At 33.2% G+C, this 18823-nt stretch overlaps 1 protein-coding gene across 1 annotated transcript in view; it reads right to left on the reverse strand.

Annotated features, from left to right (window-relative positions):
- The window catches only part of LOC119836759 (pikachurin), a 112732-nt gene that overhangs the window by 39595 nt on the left and 54314 nt on the right, over positions 1 to 18823 (reverse strand). Inside the window, exon 3 of the mRNA XM_038362212.1 lies at positions 7185 to 7301. Within this exon, the coding sequence (XP_038218140.1) occupies positions 7185 to 7301 (117 nt within the window). The remainder of the gene's footprint in view (positions 1 to 7184; positions 7302 to 18823) is intronic.

The raw sequence follows: 18823 nt of genomic DNA on the forward strand, positions 1-18823 counted from the left end.
GACGAACGTATGTGCTTTCTTATGTTCTATCTGCATACTATTTTTTGCGTCGTAATAAAAACGTTTAAGTGTCGACTTTATGAACACCTCTGAATAAATAACTCATCAAATTTTTTATGTTATGAACATTTGAAAAATTGAAAACAATCAAATTTTTATTTTAAACCAGCTGTTCGCGCGGGTTTCATTCGTAGTACATATATAGCCTATGTCACTCAGTGTAATTGCGGCTTTTTAATGGTGAAAGAATTTTTAAAATGCGTCCAGCCGTTCACGAGTGATGGCAAAAACATTCCATTGTTAATAGTAACAACGAAAGATGCAGGTTCGAATCCCGCTTCAAGATAGAATTTATTCTATTCTTTCAAATTATCCTCTTGTGTTTATGGAAATTTAATATAAAATAAATTTACACGGTAAATGCGATGTTTGGGAGGAATAAATAAAGAAATTGTGATTTCTAAGAATTCCGAGTGAAGGTTCACGGTAAGTAGATTAAGGCCTTCTTATAGATAAGAATCTTCATTCCAGGAATTTATTTTTCAAGAAGATTACTAGTACTATTCATATTTAAATATGCCATCAGAACTGATATTTTCTTAAAGATAATACCACTTTCTATAATCATATGCCTAAATATGTGTACACACTTATATAAATCTTCCGTACAAAGTAAATTTAAGAAATTATTGATTAGATACAAGGAAAGGTTTTGAGTTAAATAAAAAGAAATTGTGAATATGTATATTGAGTTATTTCATTTAGACTAATTTTAGAGTTTCGTGCCCAAAGGGTAAAACAGGACCCTATCACAAAGACTTCGCTCACCGTCTGTCTATCTGTTACCAAGCTGTATCTCAAACTAAAACTCAAACATTAATATTTATATTGCTAAAGAATCACTTTTGAATCGTCATAACATAGTTTTCACATTTACCACGGGTTCTGAAAGTAGTATCTACAGAGAAGAGCCGGCAAGAAACTCTGTAGTGAATAATAATAAGAATCTCATGAACCGTTGGCATGTCACACAGTTGAAATTTTCAGATTCATAATGTACTAGCTGCGCCCCGCTGTTTCACCCGCGTAAGTCCGTATCCCGTAGGAATATCGGGATAAAAGTTGCCTATACGTTATTCCAGTTGTCCAGGTGTCTACGTACCAAATTTCATTGCAATCGGTTCAGTAGTTTTTGCGTGAAAGAGCAACAAACACGATACACATACACACAATAGACGTAGGAAGTAGGATAGGATTTGCTTTTTAGAGATGTCATAAATGTCAAATTGGATGGGTTTTAGACCATTTCTCTTCTTTATTATCTATTCTTTATTCGTCGCTCTTTAGCATATTTGTACGGAATCGTTCGTTCCACGAGGTCAAAGTGCCACTTGACCAATTATTTGAATATAAGTTTATAAAGACAAGGTAATTATTTAGACGACAATACAATAGTACACATTTAATCTGTGTATTAACAGTAGATAAGCATACAACATACAACACAAAATGAATTTAATAATTTCCTATTTTTATTACATATCCATCTGAACACATTTTCTCTTCTCTTCTCTTAAGCTTGTTTTCCATTTATCCTTTTATGTAATTGTGTGTGCAAAAAAGGATCTATCTATTTAACATAATAAAATACAAAACATCTAATCAAATCAATATTTACAAAGGAGTCACATTGTTTCATTTATAAATAACAGGGGAATATCTCAACATAAAAATAAATGCCCAGTGAATGAAACCGAGCTTCGTCAAATAGATAAAAAAGTAAACGAAAATGTAAAACGCAAAAAGTATATTTGAGCAAAGTCTAGCGCGCTTCGCTCGCAATTTGTTACTGGTGCATCTGATCCTTGTTAATACAAACATACAAATAATATTTGAACTTATTGAAAAACGAGCTGTAATCCGAGGCGTCACTCGCGTGGCATCCGAGTAAACAGCCTATTTGCTTATCCATAATCTATCTCTGTACCAAATTCATACAGATATGAAAAACTATTTTCGCGTGAAAGAATAACAAACATACATACAAACTTTCGAACTTTCTACTTTGAAGAGGAAAAAGTGGGTATTATTGTTGATGCTTCTTAAATTTACTTCCGACAATAGTGATATCTTAGTATATAGTGGATCTTAATAATTTAAATGGTTTTAAACAAATACCTATTAATTACGAAACAATAATAAATAATCAAAGGAAAAGAAACATGCCCCATGCGAGCTCTATGTCTCTTTTTGGCTCTCAAACTATTTTAATCAGGTATCAAATTTCATGCAAATCGGTTCAGTTGTTTAGGCGGGATTACGAGACAGATAGGTAATTACTTTCGCATTTATAATATTAGTAGAGGCTGAATAGGAGTTAGGATTAAACGAAACTAAACTATACTGCTAACGTTCATAAACAAGATGCCGTATAAATTAATTAGAAACTTACACTAATTGTACTGATTCTATAAATGAGAATACAGTTCAATTTAATTAAGGAAACTCGTTCACAATATTATTACATTTTTATAAAAAGTACGTTAAAGTAAGTTATTAAACTTTCTCATAATTTACACCCGCTTGATACTCCAGTCTCGAAGCCTTTTTATAGACTACCACTTCAATTTTATTATACACTTCCGTTTGAATTGGTACAAACGCAATCAAATGTTGTTTATGTGTGTGTGTTCATGAATATATTCAAATTATCCTTGCTTATACTAGTATAGTATTATGTTATCTGTGCTTATGCGTTTATACATATGGCGCAAGCTATTCATTCTACGCGTTTATATGATACTGCCGCGCGGTTTCATCCGCAAGTAAAAGTATTCTGTAAAATTTCTGTAAGTTATTCTGGTACATATAATTCACTGTCATTATTCATTCACATGTCCATACTAATGTCATTATCAAAATACGTTTTGTGATTTTCGCATGAGTATTAAACATACATTCATACAAACTTTCGTGTCTATAACATATATAGATACTTAGTATTTTCTTGTGTTTGAGTTTATGCGAGTATTATACATTTAGAAATTAAAAACTTAAAAACTATACTCACAGGGAGACAGTCTCCCCGTGACCTCGCACGCTGTAAAGTGTTCGAAACGTCGGGTTAATAATATAATGAATAAATCGCGTTTAAAATCCGTTAAAAAGTTATATACTTTCTAAATAATTTATTGGTAAACTATTACCAATACTACTTCTACCTTTACTATATCTAATAATACTCTTAAAAGTAAAATTTCCGTATTTAATCCATCCACATGTGACGTGAAACGAACTTTCTCATTCAATACCCGCTGCCTCGCAAATGAAGCCCAATTCCGTTGAATCCCACGAAATAAACTTGCAGCGAAACTTTCGAAAACTCTTCATAATCACATTGCAGTCATCGACTTAAGGCCGGCGCATACAATCAGCACGTTTTGTACGGAACACTCGTCGTTTGCCGGCGCGAGAAATTCAAGTGCCATTATCGTTGAAATGGCAGTTAAGAAACACGAGAACCCACTGGCAGTTTTGCTATAGTGTACAACTGGCTTGGTTTTTACTAGGTGCCGTTTTAACTGGGCTGTGGATGTGGGTTTTCGGTACACTGCTTTATGACAGTTATCATTATAAATAATATATGCGGGATCTAGAAATATAAAAAAGGATCATATGAAAAAAATTCTGGGATTCAAACATCTTAATTAACTTATCCCAGGCTAACAAACCGCAAATCACATAAATTCTAGTTTCAGTTTCTTTTATTGCCATTAAACACTGTCATTATCATAATATTAGAATCGTTCCAAAAAAAAGTAAGATAAATTTTATAACAGAAAGCGCAAGGCAAGCTTTTCATGGCGCTTATTTGTTAGCCGTTTTATAAATATATTTTCACATGACATAAAAAGCAGTCAAAATGACATTATTTTAAATGAGCAATAACAGAGTTTCTGCCGGTTCTTCTATGTAGAAACTGCTCTCCGAATCGGTGGTAAATGTTAAAATTATGTAATGACAATTCAAAAGTGCTACTTATAAGAAGACTAATTGAATATACTTTAGCTTGAGTTTGAGTTACTTGGATATTTCAAACAGATATTCCTGCTCATTTATTTATATACATTGCCAACCATAATTATATAACACCATACTATCCAGGCTATTTAAACTGACAAGAACATAAAATCCCATTATACTAGTGAATTCAGTCGTTCTCATTCTTCAATGGCAATAAACGGAATTCTTTAAGAATATTCAATACTTTATCGTAAGACGCGAAGCGGTTTCAAAGGAAGTCAATTTAATGAGCGCCTATTGAATTATTATTTTATGCTTTATTTATTTGTAGACTTGAATATAAAAGTTCCGCAACGAAGTTTCCCTTATCAAATAGGATTAGGGTTCTGAATAGACAAGAAGTGATAGAGCATGGTGTGTAATATTATATTTAGATATTTATATACGTATATATGTATATTTATTATGTATAGATTACTCTACGTCTGCGCCAAATTGATTTGAAACCATCAAACATTACTGCTATAATATTAATGAATAAGATACATCTAGTTTTAATACTTTTGTGGCAAATTCGTGCATGATTAGTGTAGCTACAGTATCTAGCATAAAGCACACCAAATAGCTAGCATTTTTATATTTCTTTAATTTATTGTGTATCAATTGTACCTTTCACCTCAATTACTCTCCGCTCACAATACGAAAAAAAAACAACATAATTCCTAATTCAAAAAATGAACCATCCAGAACGAGCAAACACTAGTGAAATTGTAAAAAGCCTCATGTAGACCGGCTATTAATCACAACATCTGTAGACAACATTTATCATAGAACTCGGTGCTTTTATTAATGTCGGACATTTTTCCAATACTCCGACAATTTAGGCTTTGGAGCAATCAATTTTACCACTTGAAACCGTTGTGGGCATTAGATTGATGTAAGGTATCTGTTTATATTTTTCTCGCTTGCTCTAATTGTAGGGAAGATGAAATTGTGTTTTACTGGGGTCGCTTTATCAAAAAACAGCATCAGACAATAATACTGAGGGTTTCTTCAATATTCTTCACAGTTATGTCCAGTATTATGGTTTTTCGTATAGTAGTGTAATGACGTATATAAATAAAATATGTATTTATTATATGTAAATGCAATAGGAGCATAAATGGTGATAGTAAAATACGAGTATGTGATAGAAAAATACGATTTCAGAGTAACATTATAATTAATGCAGAATTTTCCGTACAAATATGCAATCAATCATCATCATCATCAGCCCATAATCTACCACGCTAGCCAAGTCCGGGTTGGCAGATGTCACATGTCATCGAACTTTGCATCTCTCTGCGTGTTCTACAGGTCTATAATGAGGAGTGTTCTGAGTAACTTTTTGACCTGGTCCCACCTGCCGAGTTTCACAGCCGCCACCTTACGCCACAAATTAAAATATCATCCGCACCACTCGGATGCATGGTGGACCACTACTGTGCGCGGCATTTTTGCCAAGAACAACCCTCCTGTGGAATGATCTACCATCTTGGGTGTTCCCAGGCACATTCAATGGGGATTCAAGAAAAGGGTACATCTTTATCTAAAAGGTCGACAACACATTCGCGATGCCCCTAGCATTACAAGGGCGACAGGCGTCACTTTCCATCAAGTGACCCGCCTGCTCGTTTGCCTGCTAGGCGATAAAATAACAACTTTTGATTCTTGGACATGCCGGTTTCTTCACGATGTTTACCTTCACCGTTTCGAGCTGATACGATCAATATAACAATATAATTGTTTATAGAATCGAGCTGTAAAGAACAAGATTTAAAATATAAACGAGCAAAAAGTATATAAAAATAATTGTAAGTCTTAATATTTCCCTAAAAAAAGATTTTCAAATGAAGTAAAAAAACGTATTTATTGCCAAAGAAAACTTATACGAGCAATTTCTTTTAAATCCTTATAGCGGGTAGCGATTAATTCACCCCATTCATTTATCAAACCGCATCTGCTACATTATAACGTCGTAGCAGTCGCGTAGCACGTAGCCGGGAGCGTAGCCACAGTTCTACGTGCCGTCTTACAAGTTAGAAACTCGACTCAGATTTCGTTCATTTCTATATAATCTGTACTGTAAGTGCTTTATTGTACGAAAAATAAACGACTTCCAAATAAGACAGATATTAAGTATCTAATACCATTAAGATTACGTGAGTGACATAAAGCGCAGAATATGTGATTTATGTGGTTCTATTAAGAAGAAATTGTTATTGTTCAAAACGTACAAAAAGACAAACGAATAGGTGGAGATTCACTTTATATAATATACTATATAAAAAGGTATGAAGAATAAAGCGTTTTTATATAGCTAACTTATTGCTGAACATATTAATTAATACATAAATTAATATTATAAATGCGAAAGTTTGTATGGATGTATGGATGTTTGATACTCTTTCACGTAAAAACTACTGAACCAATTGCAATAAAATTTGGTACGTAGACAGCTGGATAACTGGAATAACATATAGGCAACTTTTTATTCCGATATTCCTACGGGATACGGACTTACGCGGGTGAAACCGCGGGGCACAGCTAGTTAATACATAAATTTATTTCTTTCGATAACGATGGAGTATCCGAATATTTTCATTAATAAAGCTACATTTTACATGATAATACTATTATAACATTGACAAAAAAAACAGACTAATATTATTCCTTTCATCAACACGCTGACGCGTTATGACTTAGTTTTTTATTTTTTCTGATCATAAGATACTCCTGTCCAACACATTAAAAAAAGAACGAGATACGTAGATCTAAATCACGCGTGACGCCGCTACCAAGGCAGATAAAAAGGCAGGCCCGTTTCCTTTTCCTCACCCGTCCCAGTCCATTCCTTCTTTCCAGTCGTTAATCCATTCCTTTTCCCTTATCCCAAAAAAGCGGGCAGCGCATTCGCAGAGGCCCAGCCTTTGTGAATGTTTATGGGCGGTGGTGATCGCTTACCATCAGGCGAACCACCAGCTCAGTTGCCCGCTATGACATAAAAAAAAAAAAAAAAAAAAAGATAAGGATTCATGAATACATACAGATATGAGATTTTTCTATAAAAAAATTTGAATGCTATAGCACTAAAACTACTTTAAAGCATCATAACTGTTTACCTAAACAGCCGTAGCCGTCAACATGCAGCACATAGCCAGGCGCGCAGCCGCACTCATACGTCCCGTCGTGCAGCTCGCGGCACAGCTGTTCGCAGGGGCTGCCCTCGCCGCACCTCCCTGGAACAAATGCTTTTGTATGAAAACTAGCTTCTGCCGCGCGGTGCACGCGTTAAAATCGGAGCAATTTAATAGATACCGGTCCGCACCGGCTTCGACCTTGGTACCTATATAGCCTATAGTCTTCCTCAATAAATGGACTATCTAACACTGAAAGAATTTATCAAATCGGACCAGTACTTCCTGAGATTAGTGCGTTCAAACAAACAAACTCTTCAGCTTTATAATATTAGTAAAGATAGTATAGAAGTGAAAGTTTGTTTGTTTGGATTTTTGTCTCACGCTGAAACTACTCAACGGATTTTGATTAAATTTTGGTATACAGACGATAGGATACTTTTTATTCCGATTAAATGCGCCCATGGGATAAAACAGGAATCTTGATATCCGGGCAGCGCCGGGAGTGTCTAGTAATACATATAAACCTTTCTCTTGAATCACTCTATCGATTGAAAAAACCACCAAAATCCGTTGCGTAGTTTTAAAGATTTAAACATAAATAGGGACAGACGCGAGAAGCGAGTTTGCTTTATACTATGTAGTGATACAGCACACTAGCTGATCAGCGCGGATTCGCACGAGTTAACTGAACTTTGGGAGTTTTTCAAAATTTTTACAGTATTCTTAAATCTACCAAAATAGCGCAGTTGTTCAGGAGATAGGTTATGTATAAAGTGACTATTTTAGATTAAATCAGACTAAGAGATATATAAAAACATTAACGAATGGAATCAGTAGTACAAGAGCCAGTTCTTGGTCATCATTTTCGTTATATATTAAATACCTACCTAAGTCGAATATAAAATATTACTAAATAAGTGTGTAGTAATATACATTATATTTAATATTTATTTAAACAAATGCAATACGTCTTAGTTTTACGGTGACAAAATTTCACAAAGTTTCAAATGCAAGCAAAAGAATAATTTTCAAATATTACATATATTTCAAAATTGCTTTTGAATTCATTGCAAATACTTCAAGTATTTTAAAGTGACAATATATACATTATTAATTACGTAGTTCTTCTTATTTACGACCGCCTCATTAGTACAGTGGTAAACGCGCGAGCGTATAACCGAGAGGTCCTGGGTTCAATTCCCGGTGGGGACGCAAAAAAAAATAAATGTTTCGGTCTGGCAGGATAGAGAAGGCTGATCACCTACTAGTCCGTAAAGAAAATCGATCAGTGAAACAGATGTACATCATCTGCCCTATTCCGCACTAGGGGACAAGGGACTTATTTCAACACATTCTTCAAATATCGTGTTTAGCATAAACGTCAAGTATACATAAGCGAAGCCTTATACGGTAGCCTTATATGTTTCGTGTGGCGGTATATAATTTCAGACGTTTTAAATACATAATCGTAAATCGTAAATCGTAATAATATATATATATATATATGCTATACATAATATATCACGAGAAATGTTAAAAATCTGAAATAAATATAGAACAATGAAACCTAAAAATGGAATAGACAAATGAATTCACAAACAATTCGAAGTAATCAAACAACAATTAAACCGATAATAAAAAACTGTATTTAGCGATGTATCGATTTCAATATAAAACACAAAATGTCCAACGGTTTTTGCGCCAAAAATTGCTAAAGATTTTTCCCGTCGGTCGGTATGATTAATGACATAGACTATAAAATTGTTCAAAGAGCGGTGCGATATTTAGTTTTATATGGCTCTGTATAAAATTTGGATTCACCATAGATATTTAAAATATAAAATCAGATATTTAAAATGAGTATTTTATTTGGAAACTAAACTCAAATAGAATATCTAATATATAGCGAAGTTTCCATTACATTAAAGTTCCGAAAACAGATATTCCAAGAATTAATGAATAATACGAGTTTAATTCAAAACGCTTACCTCAGCCATATCGCTAGCGAGTCAAGACGTCATAAAATTAATAGACCCATCCGAATGGACCTCAGTTAGACGTCATTCAACGTAGGTACCGCAGACCTAACTACGTACTATCTGGGAACATTTGTCTTCATGTAAAATAATAGAGCTGTCGGTGTGACGTGGGAGAGACGATTACATTTTGATAAGAGGATTTGCCTTGTTTACTTTTTATGAAAATACCACTTTACGTTGTGTCGTGTGTGTGTCTTAATAGGTTCATATGCTTCATATGTGTTTAATACAAAATATAGTGGTGTGTGGTTGGTTGCCATGGTGACTTGTTCATAAAAAACCGCAAAGAGGTTTTAATTAATTCCAGTATATTTGACTAGTTTCCGTCTGCGATATCTGATTTCCTTATTCAAACGACTCGCAACTGCCTTCCTTTACATTGCCTTGTGGTGATAAAAAGTTATTTATCGTATGTAGGTATCTGGTACATGAATATAACGTTTTAAAATTTGTATTAAAAATGAACCGTTCCGATGCGAATATAAGCTAAATCGATATTCAAAAGTTTGTTAGAAATAACTTTCGTATTTGTACCTACCTCACGTTTAGAATTTGCTTAGAGGCAAATACAACGATGAATTCTTTGTGGTTCAGCAATAGCCTTTTTGACCAATATCCGCCAAAAAGTCACTCCTCAGAGTTTTCAAGTTCACTGATTAAACCATTTTATTTAATACCTGTATCAGAAAATATAGTATAATAATTCGATATAATTAACTTTGCCTTTCTCGGCAACTTCATCGGTAAGTTTAATAATATAGTAAGTTTACACTTTACAATACCGATTAAGGTTATTTTTAGAAGTAAATTATACTTATTTAAGTAATATTAACTCTTATATAATTACGAAAGTTAAATTCCTTACGCGGCAATTCATCATTTATTTCAATTAGAGTAAGAACAAATTCGTTTAAATAAAAATTTTTCATCAAAAACTAAACCACCTGCAAACTGTCAGAGACCAGATTTTAACGATACCACACGGAAGGCATAAACTTTCAAATAAAAAAAGTATCATCAAAATCGATGATAACAAACACAAAAAATTACAGTTAAAACCCTCCTTTTTTGAAGTCAGTTAAAGACATATGTAAGTAAGTTTTAAAGGTGCATATAATAAAAAAAAATCTTGTATGAAAGAGAAAGAATATACAAACTAAGCGAAATAGAAAATAGCAACGTGACGTTAAAAAGTTTTGTTTCTGTCACGTGTCCATAAACGTCATTCGAACTGTGAAACTTCTGTGTTGCCACGTTCTGCAGAGCAATTTAACTTTCACTTGAACTACGTAGTACAAGTCTTCGTGAAATGTTTACGATTAAAGTGAAGTCCCATGACTCCTTTTGAGTATAAGGGAAGATGTATTTTTACTAATTGATTTTATTTACATCATATTTCGTAATCAAACATCTGTATCGCAGATCAAAGTATTTCAATATTTTTTAACCGACTTCAAAAAAAGGAGGAAATTCTCAATACGACTGCATTTTTCTTTGGGGTTTTTTACCCCTACTGGGAGAAATGATTCAAATCATTCTGTTTTTATTTGGAAGCCGATTTCTTCCTTGCGGTCCCATTAAAATTGCCTCTAGTTTCGATAATTTGCCTTGAAATTAGTTAATGCTAAAAATAATTATTCATGAGTCTCCGGAAATATTAACTCAGGAGATTAAAAAAGGGGTTCTTTAATATCAAACTATAATTCCACTACAGAAGTGATCTATAAGTCGTTGTTTACAATGGCAAATTCTAGTAGACCTAGAAAGGTGATCTGAGAGTGAATAAATAAAACGCCTAGAAATATTTCACCACATTCCTTAAACCTGATTAGCGCAATTCCGACCACTATCCCGATTAACTATTCACGCTAACAACACGCATCACTCCTTGTCACGCGTTATATTACAGAAACAGCCTTTGTTTTGTAGGCGATCCATCTTCGCGTTGTGCTTAATTGTAAGGATAGTCCATTTTCTGGGACATTTACAGAACAATCTGCATGACTTTGCTCAGCTTGAGTAATATCATCCTGTGAGAAATAACCGCGTTATACTTATATCAATTGTGTGTATTTTTATATATTTATTCTAGTTTCTTTGCTCATAATATATTTGAGCCTAAATGTTAAACAAAATATTCTATGGAGACAATTTGTCGGAAATCTCTATCTTTTATAGACAGAAGTTTGATTGTATCTTAAAATGTGTGTGTATGAGATATGAAATATACATATTTTTTTTATTTTTACATTGTTGTAATAAAATCTTTGTACTTTGAGGCTACAAAAATACCACAATGGTCACATATAAAATGCGATAACGATATCGGCATCTCAATTTAATTATAAAATCATTTACATGGAAGTAAATATTTATATAATCTCTGGCGTTATAGAAGAAGCTATTGAATGTTTTCAAAAGTTCGATATTTTATATTTGGTGCAAGGTATCTGGCATAACTTGAATCGGATTTACTTCATAGGCTTTTCAAGGAAACACATTTGCAGCTTAGGAATTTATTTTGTTGATTTTTGAGTTGTTACTCCTTTGAAGGTAAAGTTAAGCAGAAACTCATCTACCTAGCTATAAATGTATTTCGAAATAGCTTTAATATTATAACGCATAAAAGTCTAAATCTAATAATCAAATAAAACTTATGGTTATACATATTGCTAGAACGCATAAAACTTGATTTATCTTACTACAAACTTTAACTAAAATCCTCCAAATTGGAAGTTGGAAATTTTTGGGCTGATCCAAGAACTTCTAATTAAGTAATTGATTTAACCAAATTTAAAGAATCCTTCGGTCTCATGATTCTTAAAAGTGGTACATAAATCATAAGCTAAATAAAGTTTCAAGTAAATAATTCCTTGGTTATTGATGCGCGGGGTCAACAATGCGGAAGGAAGATAGGTGGAATTCCTCCATCGAAAAAGGGAAGAACCTTGACCAGTCTATTCGACTACCGGCCGGTAAGGCCCCAATTGAATGATGGTGGAAGTTGTATATTATATGGTCTGTAGCGAGAACATATTGCTAGCGCGATTCAGAACCGTATCGCTACACGCTTACGTCTGTTACAATTAGTTGCGAATGTTGGGTCAAAGTATCATTTCACCTTTAATAACGACATGTATACATCTAAATGTAGCGTATGTGAACGAGTGAGAGGATAACAAAATGAACGATAACTAAGAACAGTTGAGGAAAATTCAAATTAAAGATTAGGGAGAAATATCTTATCGGAACCATAAAAGTAAATGGCGTTCCCCGTGTTAAATAATATCTGTAGAAGGAGAAGATTTAGACAAAATACAGATTTCGATTTAATAGTCGTCAATTATTAATTTTCATCTTAATTGGTACATTTTCTCTACTTTTTCCACGGATTTAGTAACAAAGGTATGTAATGTTTATTATTATTTTTTTATTTATTCAAAAAATATATATTTCGCATTTTAAAAAGTACAAAAGATCGTGTTTCATTCTACGTGACTATTATAGATTTAGAAAGAAAGATTTTTTAACAGATTTTAAACGCGGTTCATTCATTATATTATTGATTATCCCGTTTCCCGTTTATTGGGACCACAATCGGCACGGGCAGACTGATGTTTATATATACATTTCTTGACTGTGATACTAAGTCCAACCTGCCACAAATAATAATATTTGTCCCAGGTTGTGAAGATAGACCGATTGTTCACAAAACTAATGGAATGATAAAGGCTGTTATGAGAAAATTTTAAGCAATAGAAAAACTTTCATCACTTTGAGGCGATATTCATTTATAAAATACAAGCATGCCCGGCCACGCGTTGCTGTGGCTGAGTAATAATTAAAAATATTAAGATTATAAATTATTGTGATAATTAATCGAAATAAAAACTATCCTATATTTTAAGTTGGACCAAATTACACATGAAATGCTAAATTTCATCAAAATCGTTTCAGTTGGTGAAGAGTTCATTGGGAAATCATCATGACACTGGATTTTTATATCTTAAGATTTCAATGCTATAAAATAAAAAATTAAAGTCTGTTATTTCTATACATCATGTCATCTTCCTGACAGGGTCTATACTATAACTATGAGAGCTTTATCTCGATCAACACTACATGCAATTAGCAATCCATCCGAAATCATCAAGCATTAATCACATAATTAGTACTAATTAATATGTGTTGACGTATTAATGAGTTAATTAGCTCCAAGTTATAACCGGATCTTAATCTTCAACGTGATTTACGTCGAGTCTAATTTATCTGTGTTATGTTATAAGATGTTTGCTTTGACAAAGATCAAATACCTATGATATAATAGCATATAATCATTTTGTAAAAGTAGAATATGCAATTGATACATGCAAATACTTATTTGATTGAACTATTATTTGTTTCACAGTTATATTGCTTTGTAGAGGATTATGCTTTAGAGTTCCTAAGCATAAGGGTAAACCGGGACCCTATTACCACAGATAATACAATACTAGCTTATAATTAGACTTCGGCGTCCCTCTTTCAATTAGTGCTTCTGCTTATTCGTCCGTCCGTTGGCTAAGTAAAAAAAATCTGATTCTATCCCGCGTTTTGGGTGTACCGTGGCAAAGTCTGACCTCTCGGCCAATCACAATCCCACAACAGTAATCGAATTTCTTCTACTCTTTCAGTTACATCATTAATGTGCCTATCGACATCCTATTTTTTATTCATTCCGCTTATTCGAGTACCTACATTGATTGTTCTTATGTTTTCTTTTCCCATTTTCCTTTAATTACAAGATTGTTTCTATTTCAATCGGTCGTCACTGATTCACCATCGTACATTGTAATGGAATCACGTTACTCTAACTCAGTGAATAACGTTACACGTAGCCTATTGTTACGGTATGATCAAACGAAATTGGAGACATAAACTCCAATGTTTTTGTCTTTCAAGCATTATCTCAACTAGTTACAAGACTCATGATCATGTCAACCTTGGTTCTTTAGGGATGGAGGTATGTGTAGTTGGATACTGTATCTCTAACGGACAAAAAAAGAGGTTAATATAATGCGAGAAACTCGGATATACATATAAGTACATAACAAATATTTACTTTTAATCCAATTTTTGGAACAAAAAGCTCGGCATTCTGTTATGATATACGCGTTAGGGGTCCCCTTAGTCGGGGTGCCCCATATAATTAACACGGCACCACTGATCAGAATTAATTTACTGAAATTAATACCAATACACTGAAATTTAGTTTTAGTTATGTCAACATTTACAACCATTATTTTAAAATTACTTGTGAAATAACTTTCTTTAAAAATAAATCAAAATCATACATACTTATAATTATAAAAATAAATTAACCTTCTCTACAAAGAGGTCACGTTCCCGGGAAGGGAGTAACCAATCCACATCCTACAATGGGGCCGAACAATTTCCTATCAAACACAAAAACTAACGTCAGTCAGGTGACCCGCGGAGGTATCTAGTTTCAAATCCAGAAATGGAACAGCTCCCTTGTTTCTGGAACGATGGTTGAAAAACATCATAAAGTTTAATGATTTTTGTGTATAGAAAAAAAATGGTTGCCTGTAAAGTTTTACGGGCGAAGATTTTACGTGACAACGTCTTTTTCTCGGTAGAATATTTATTGATATGAATATTATTAAATTGCACAATAGGAACAAGGAATTGAATGAAAATAAGAATTGCACAAATTTTAACTACAGAAAATACATTTTGTTTACTAAAAAGACAGAGACAGAGACACAAGCACGTGCCGATTCAATGCGCCTAATTCTCTAGTGCTGCGCGCGCGGCGGACCGATCATAGTTCGGTGACACTTTTTCATGAGTGCCACAACCTAATTTAAGACGTTGTCACGTCAAAATAACTTAATAAATCAAGACTGTCTTATCTATACAAAATATCATATTTAAAACATCACACGGTTATGAATTTTCGTATCCTTGATAAAATTTTAAATGCACACTCTAACAGATCAGTCGCAGGTGGTCACAAATAAAAAACTTAGCGGTATGACAGGGGACTGATCACTTAGGTGGCTGTAGGGAATATCGATCTATGAAACGAGTACGAAACGCATTTGTCCCATACATATTAAAGTACTAACTGCACCCCGCGGTTTCACCCGCGTAAATCCATATCCCGTAGGAATATCGGGATAAAAAGTTGCCTGTATGTTATTCCAGTTGTCCAGATGCCTACGTAACAAATTTCATTGCAATCGGTTCAGTAGTTTTTGCGTGAAAGAGCAACAAACACACACACACACACATATCCTTACAAACTTTCGCATTTATAATACCAGTAGGATTCGATATTGGAATTCATACTTCTTACGTAATTATTTACTAATAAACTAAAATCTATACTTACGTAATCAACTGAATAGTTTGTGTTAACGCGCTAGTCTATTAGGACCTATACTGGACCGATTTCAAAAAAAATCTTTTGACACCAGATATGTACGTGATCCCAATTACTGTACCTAGGCTATAATGTTTACCACAGCCAAGACGAGTCGGACCGCCTGTTGTAGAATGAAGCAGTTCATCCGATAACTACATTACGACAAAGATAGGTTAGGTGAATCACACACTCTCGAATCAAAATAGCATTATGTAATGTAGCGATTCTACCAAAGTCATTACTGTAATTAAGCATTACAATGTGAGGTTACGTGTTTTCAGAATTATCCACCTAATATTTTGTAATGAAAATTTTTACGTACTATATAAAATCTATAAATGTACATGCTACAAGCTACGCACTATTGACTTTCTCTTCTTTTAGAAGTCTGTATTGGTTATTTGATATTGTTCCATGAAATAAAAGTGTCGAGTGTGAAATACGAATGTTATTAAAATCAATTTTATTTGCGATGGAAACGGCAGTCTTGGTCTTTCAGAAAACAAATGTTTTCTGTCAAAACAAATGTCCGTGTCCGTGAAAAAAATCGATCCGAAAAAAAGATATACAATACCCATCCAACAGGAGATACGAAACATCACCATAAGTCAATCCGTTACGTCACACTCCCTATTATGTCCAACCATATGAAAACCGATAAAAATTGTCTACAATACGTCCTCTCATTCTATTTTCTTTGCTTGCCTCCTATAGCTATCCTGAATACGCCCACTCATGCCGAGCAGTAATGAAATCACACCGCTCACTGAATCAGGTAACACATTTAGGGTTGCCAGATGGCCGTGAAATCCGGGATGTCGATAAATTGAGAACAACAGCGTGTTAATAAAGTTACGCACAAGACTGTTAACATATTTGGTTTGACTGTAACCTGTTAATGATAACTTTCATACCTACATTTTCTTGGAAACTTTTCCTTGAATGTCTGATATAAATTACTGTAGTACTGGAAGCTGTATACTTTATAAGGATAAATAAAAACAAGGATATATTGCTTATAATTCAAAATTCTACCAAACCATGCTTTACTGAATGGTATTGTATCAAGACACACTACAATATTCAATACTATTTACTATTTTATAAAACTTTCTGATTTGAACTGCCCAAGCTCCAACTTGTCACCCCTAAACACGTCCAACAAATGTATCTGGCAACCCTAAACACATTTAGTCTGTTATTACGGTACTGATCAAATGGAATTGGGTACAAAAAGATTGCCAAGGAACACAGGCGCTCAAGGCTTTATGGTTCAATTGGTGTTTTAGCAATGTTTCGTTGAAATAAAAAACCGTAACACGATTTATTCCGCTGATTTTGATTTGACTCTTTACTTCTTAGACTAGAACAATTATTTTTTAATTATTATTAGCAATAAATGTTTATACAAATATAAGCAATAATGCTTATTAGGTAAATTAAAAGGCTGAACAAATGAAGCATTATAGTTAACAATATTTAATACGATTCTGTAAATCATGGCTCTATAGAATAATTACTAAGTACCAATAAATATTTATTATTTGTATAACAGAGTTGTGACTTGTGAAACAAAGTAAATAATATTGCTATAAGATGTAGATTACACAAAATATTTCTCAAATGAAATATTGAAGTATAGATCAAATTATTATCCCTGTAAATACTAGATAATATTTATAACGAGCGAATAAGCTAAATTACAATTTTTAGCTATTAACATTCAAATTTCTATAGCCATTAGCATTTAAATTTCTTATAAATTTCCGAATATAATTCCATTTACAAAATAACGGAGTCGATCTAGAACATTCGTTAAACTGTCTATTGTTCATTGCTTTAATTTGTGATAAGGGTTGAATGAATGAATGAACGGGTTCAAATTGTGCAAGATATTTGATCAAATTCCAAGATTTTGAACAATGTTATTTTATAATTATAATTACTCTCTATTAAGCTATTTTCGTCATTGTGCCGTTTAATATGAATAGAATTCTCCAGAACGAGCAACCTTTTAACTAAATAAAATTCATCAAATAACGTCGTTTATAAAATATCTGAGATATTGAAGATTACCTTTGTTTGCTGTTAACTCATTATATAAACCACTGAAACCATTTGAAATATAATATAAAGATGAAGACAGGTAACTGATTGCATTTACTTGTTTAATTTTTATTTTTAAAAACATATAATATTATTTACAGTATTTATTAAAGATTAAATCTATCTATTCCCTTTACAACGTGGGTGAAGCTGTTCTCCAGAATTACTGCTACGAATTGAAAAAATCAATTTATGTTTGATGGTTAATTTGTTGATGAACAATTTTAACATAACATTATGTACGTAAAAATCACGCTTTTTTCATTTAATTAATGCCAACGAAACCACGGGGCACACTTACTGTCAATTACTGTACATAAATGAGCTGAATTGTGTCAATTTACTCTTATACAATTATTTCGTACATTGATAGGACAATATTCAACTACTCGTTATATTTAACAAAGCCCCTTTCAAAATGTGACATCGAAGTATCAATGTTAACTACCATAGATTTATGAATTTATACCATATTATATATAGTCTTTAATCAAGTGCGTGGATGGACTTTAAGGGTGCATCATAAATATTACAGGAAGTAACTTAAGATACAAAGAAATATAAGGTTTTGAAGAAAACTTAACTTAAAAGTACACCAGCTGCCCTAAGTTAGTAAATTATAATGAATACTAGACCAAATGGTAGGCACCAACAATCAAATAAAAAAAAATTATGCTTTTTTTCCTCTCACCTTTCTTGAAGTCAGCTGATAAACTCATTTAGAACACTAAAATGGCAACACATGGCTGTACCTAGTATAGCAATATGTTATCTATGACTGTACCTTCCCGAATTTCAATCACACCCAAAGCTCGGGAGTTTCAGGTCATTTATCACTATGTATATTGAATAGAACATAAACAAGCTAGGTGTACTAGCCCGATATAAGTAAGGAATAGCCTGGCGATAAATCTGTCCGTATTGATTTATTGTAAAGTTAGCCCGGACAAATGTGCTCAAATTCCCTGCTAAAGTTTACTCTTGCAATATGGAACTGTTCGAAACAAGAGCTAGAGATAACGCTTTGGATTCGAAATTATCGAATT

This window comes from Zerene cesonia, chromosome 25 (genome assembly GCF_012273895.1).
Source record: "Zerene cesonia ecotype Mississippi chromosome 25, Zerene_cesonia_1.1, whole genome shotgun sequence".
Lineage (NCBI taxonomy): Eukaryota > Metazoa > Arthropoda > Insecta > Lepidoptera > Pieridae > Zerene > Zerene cesonia.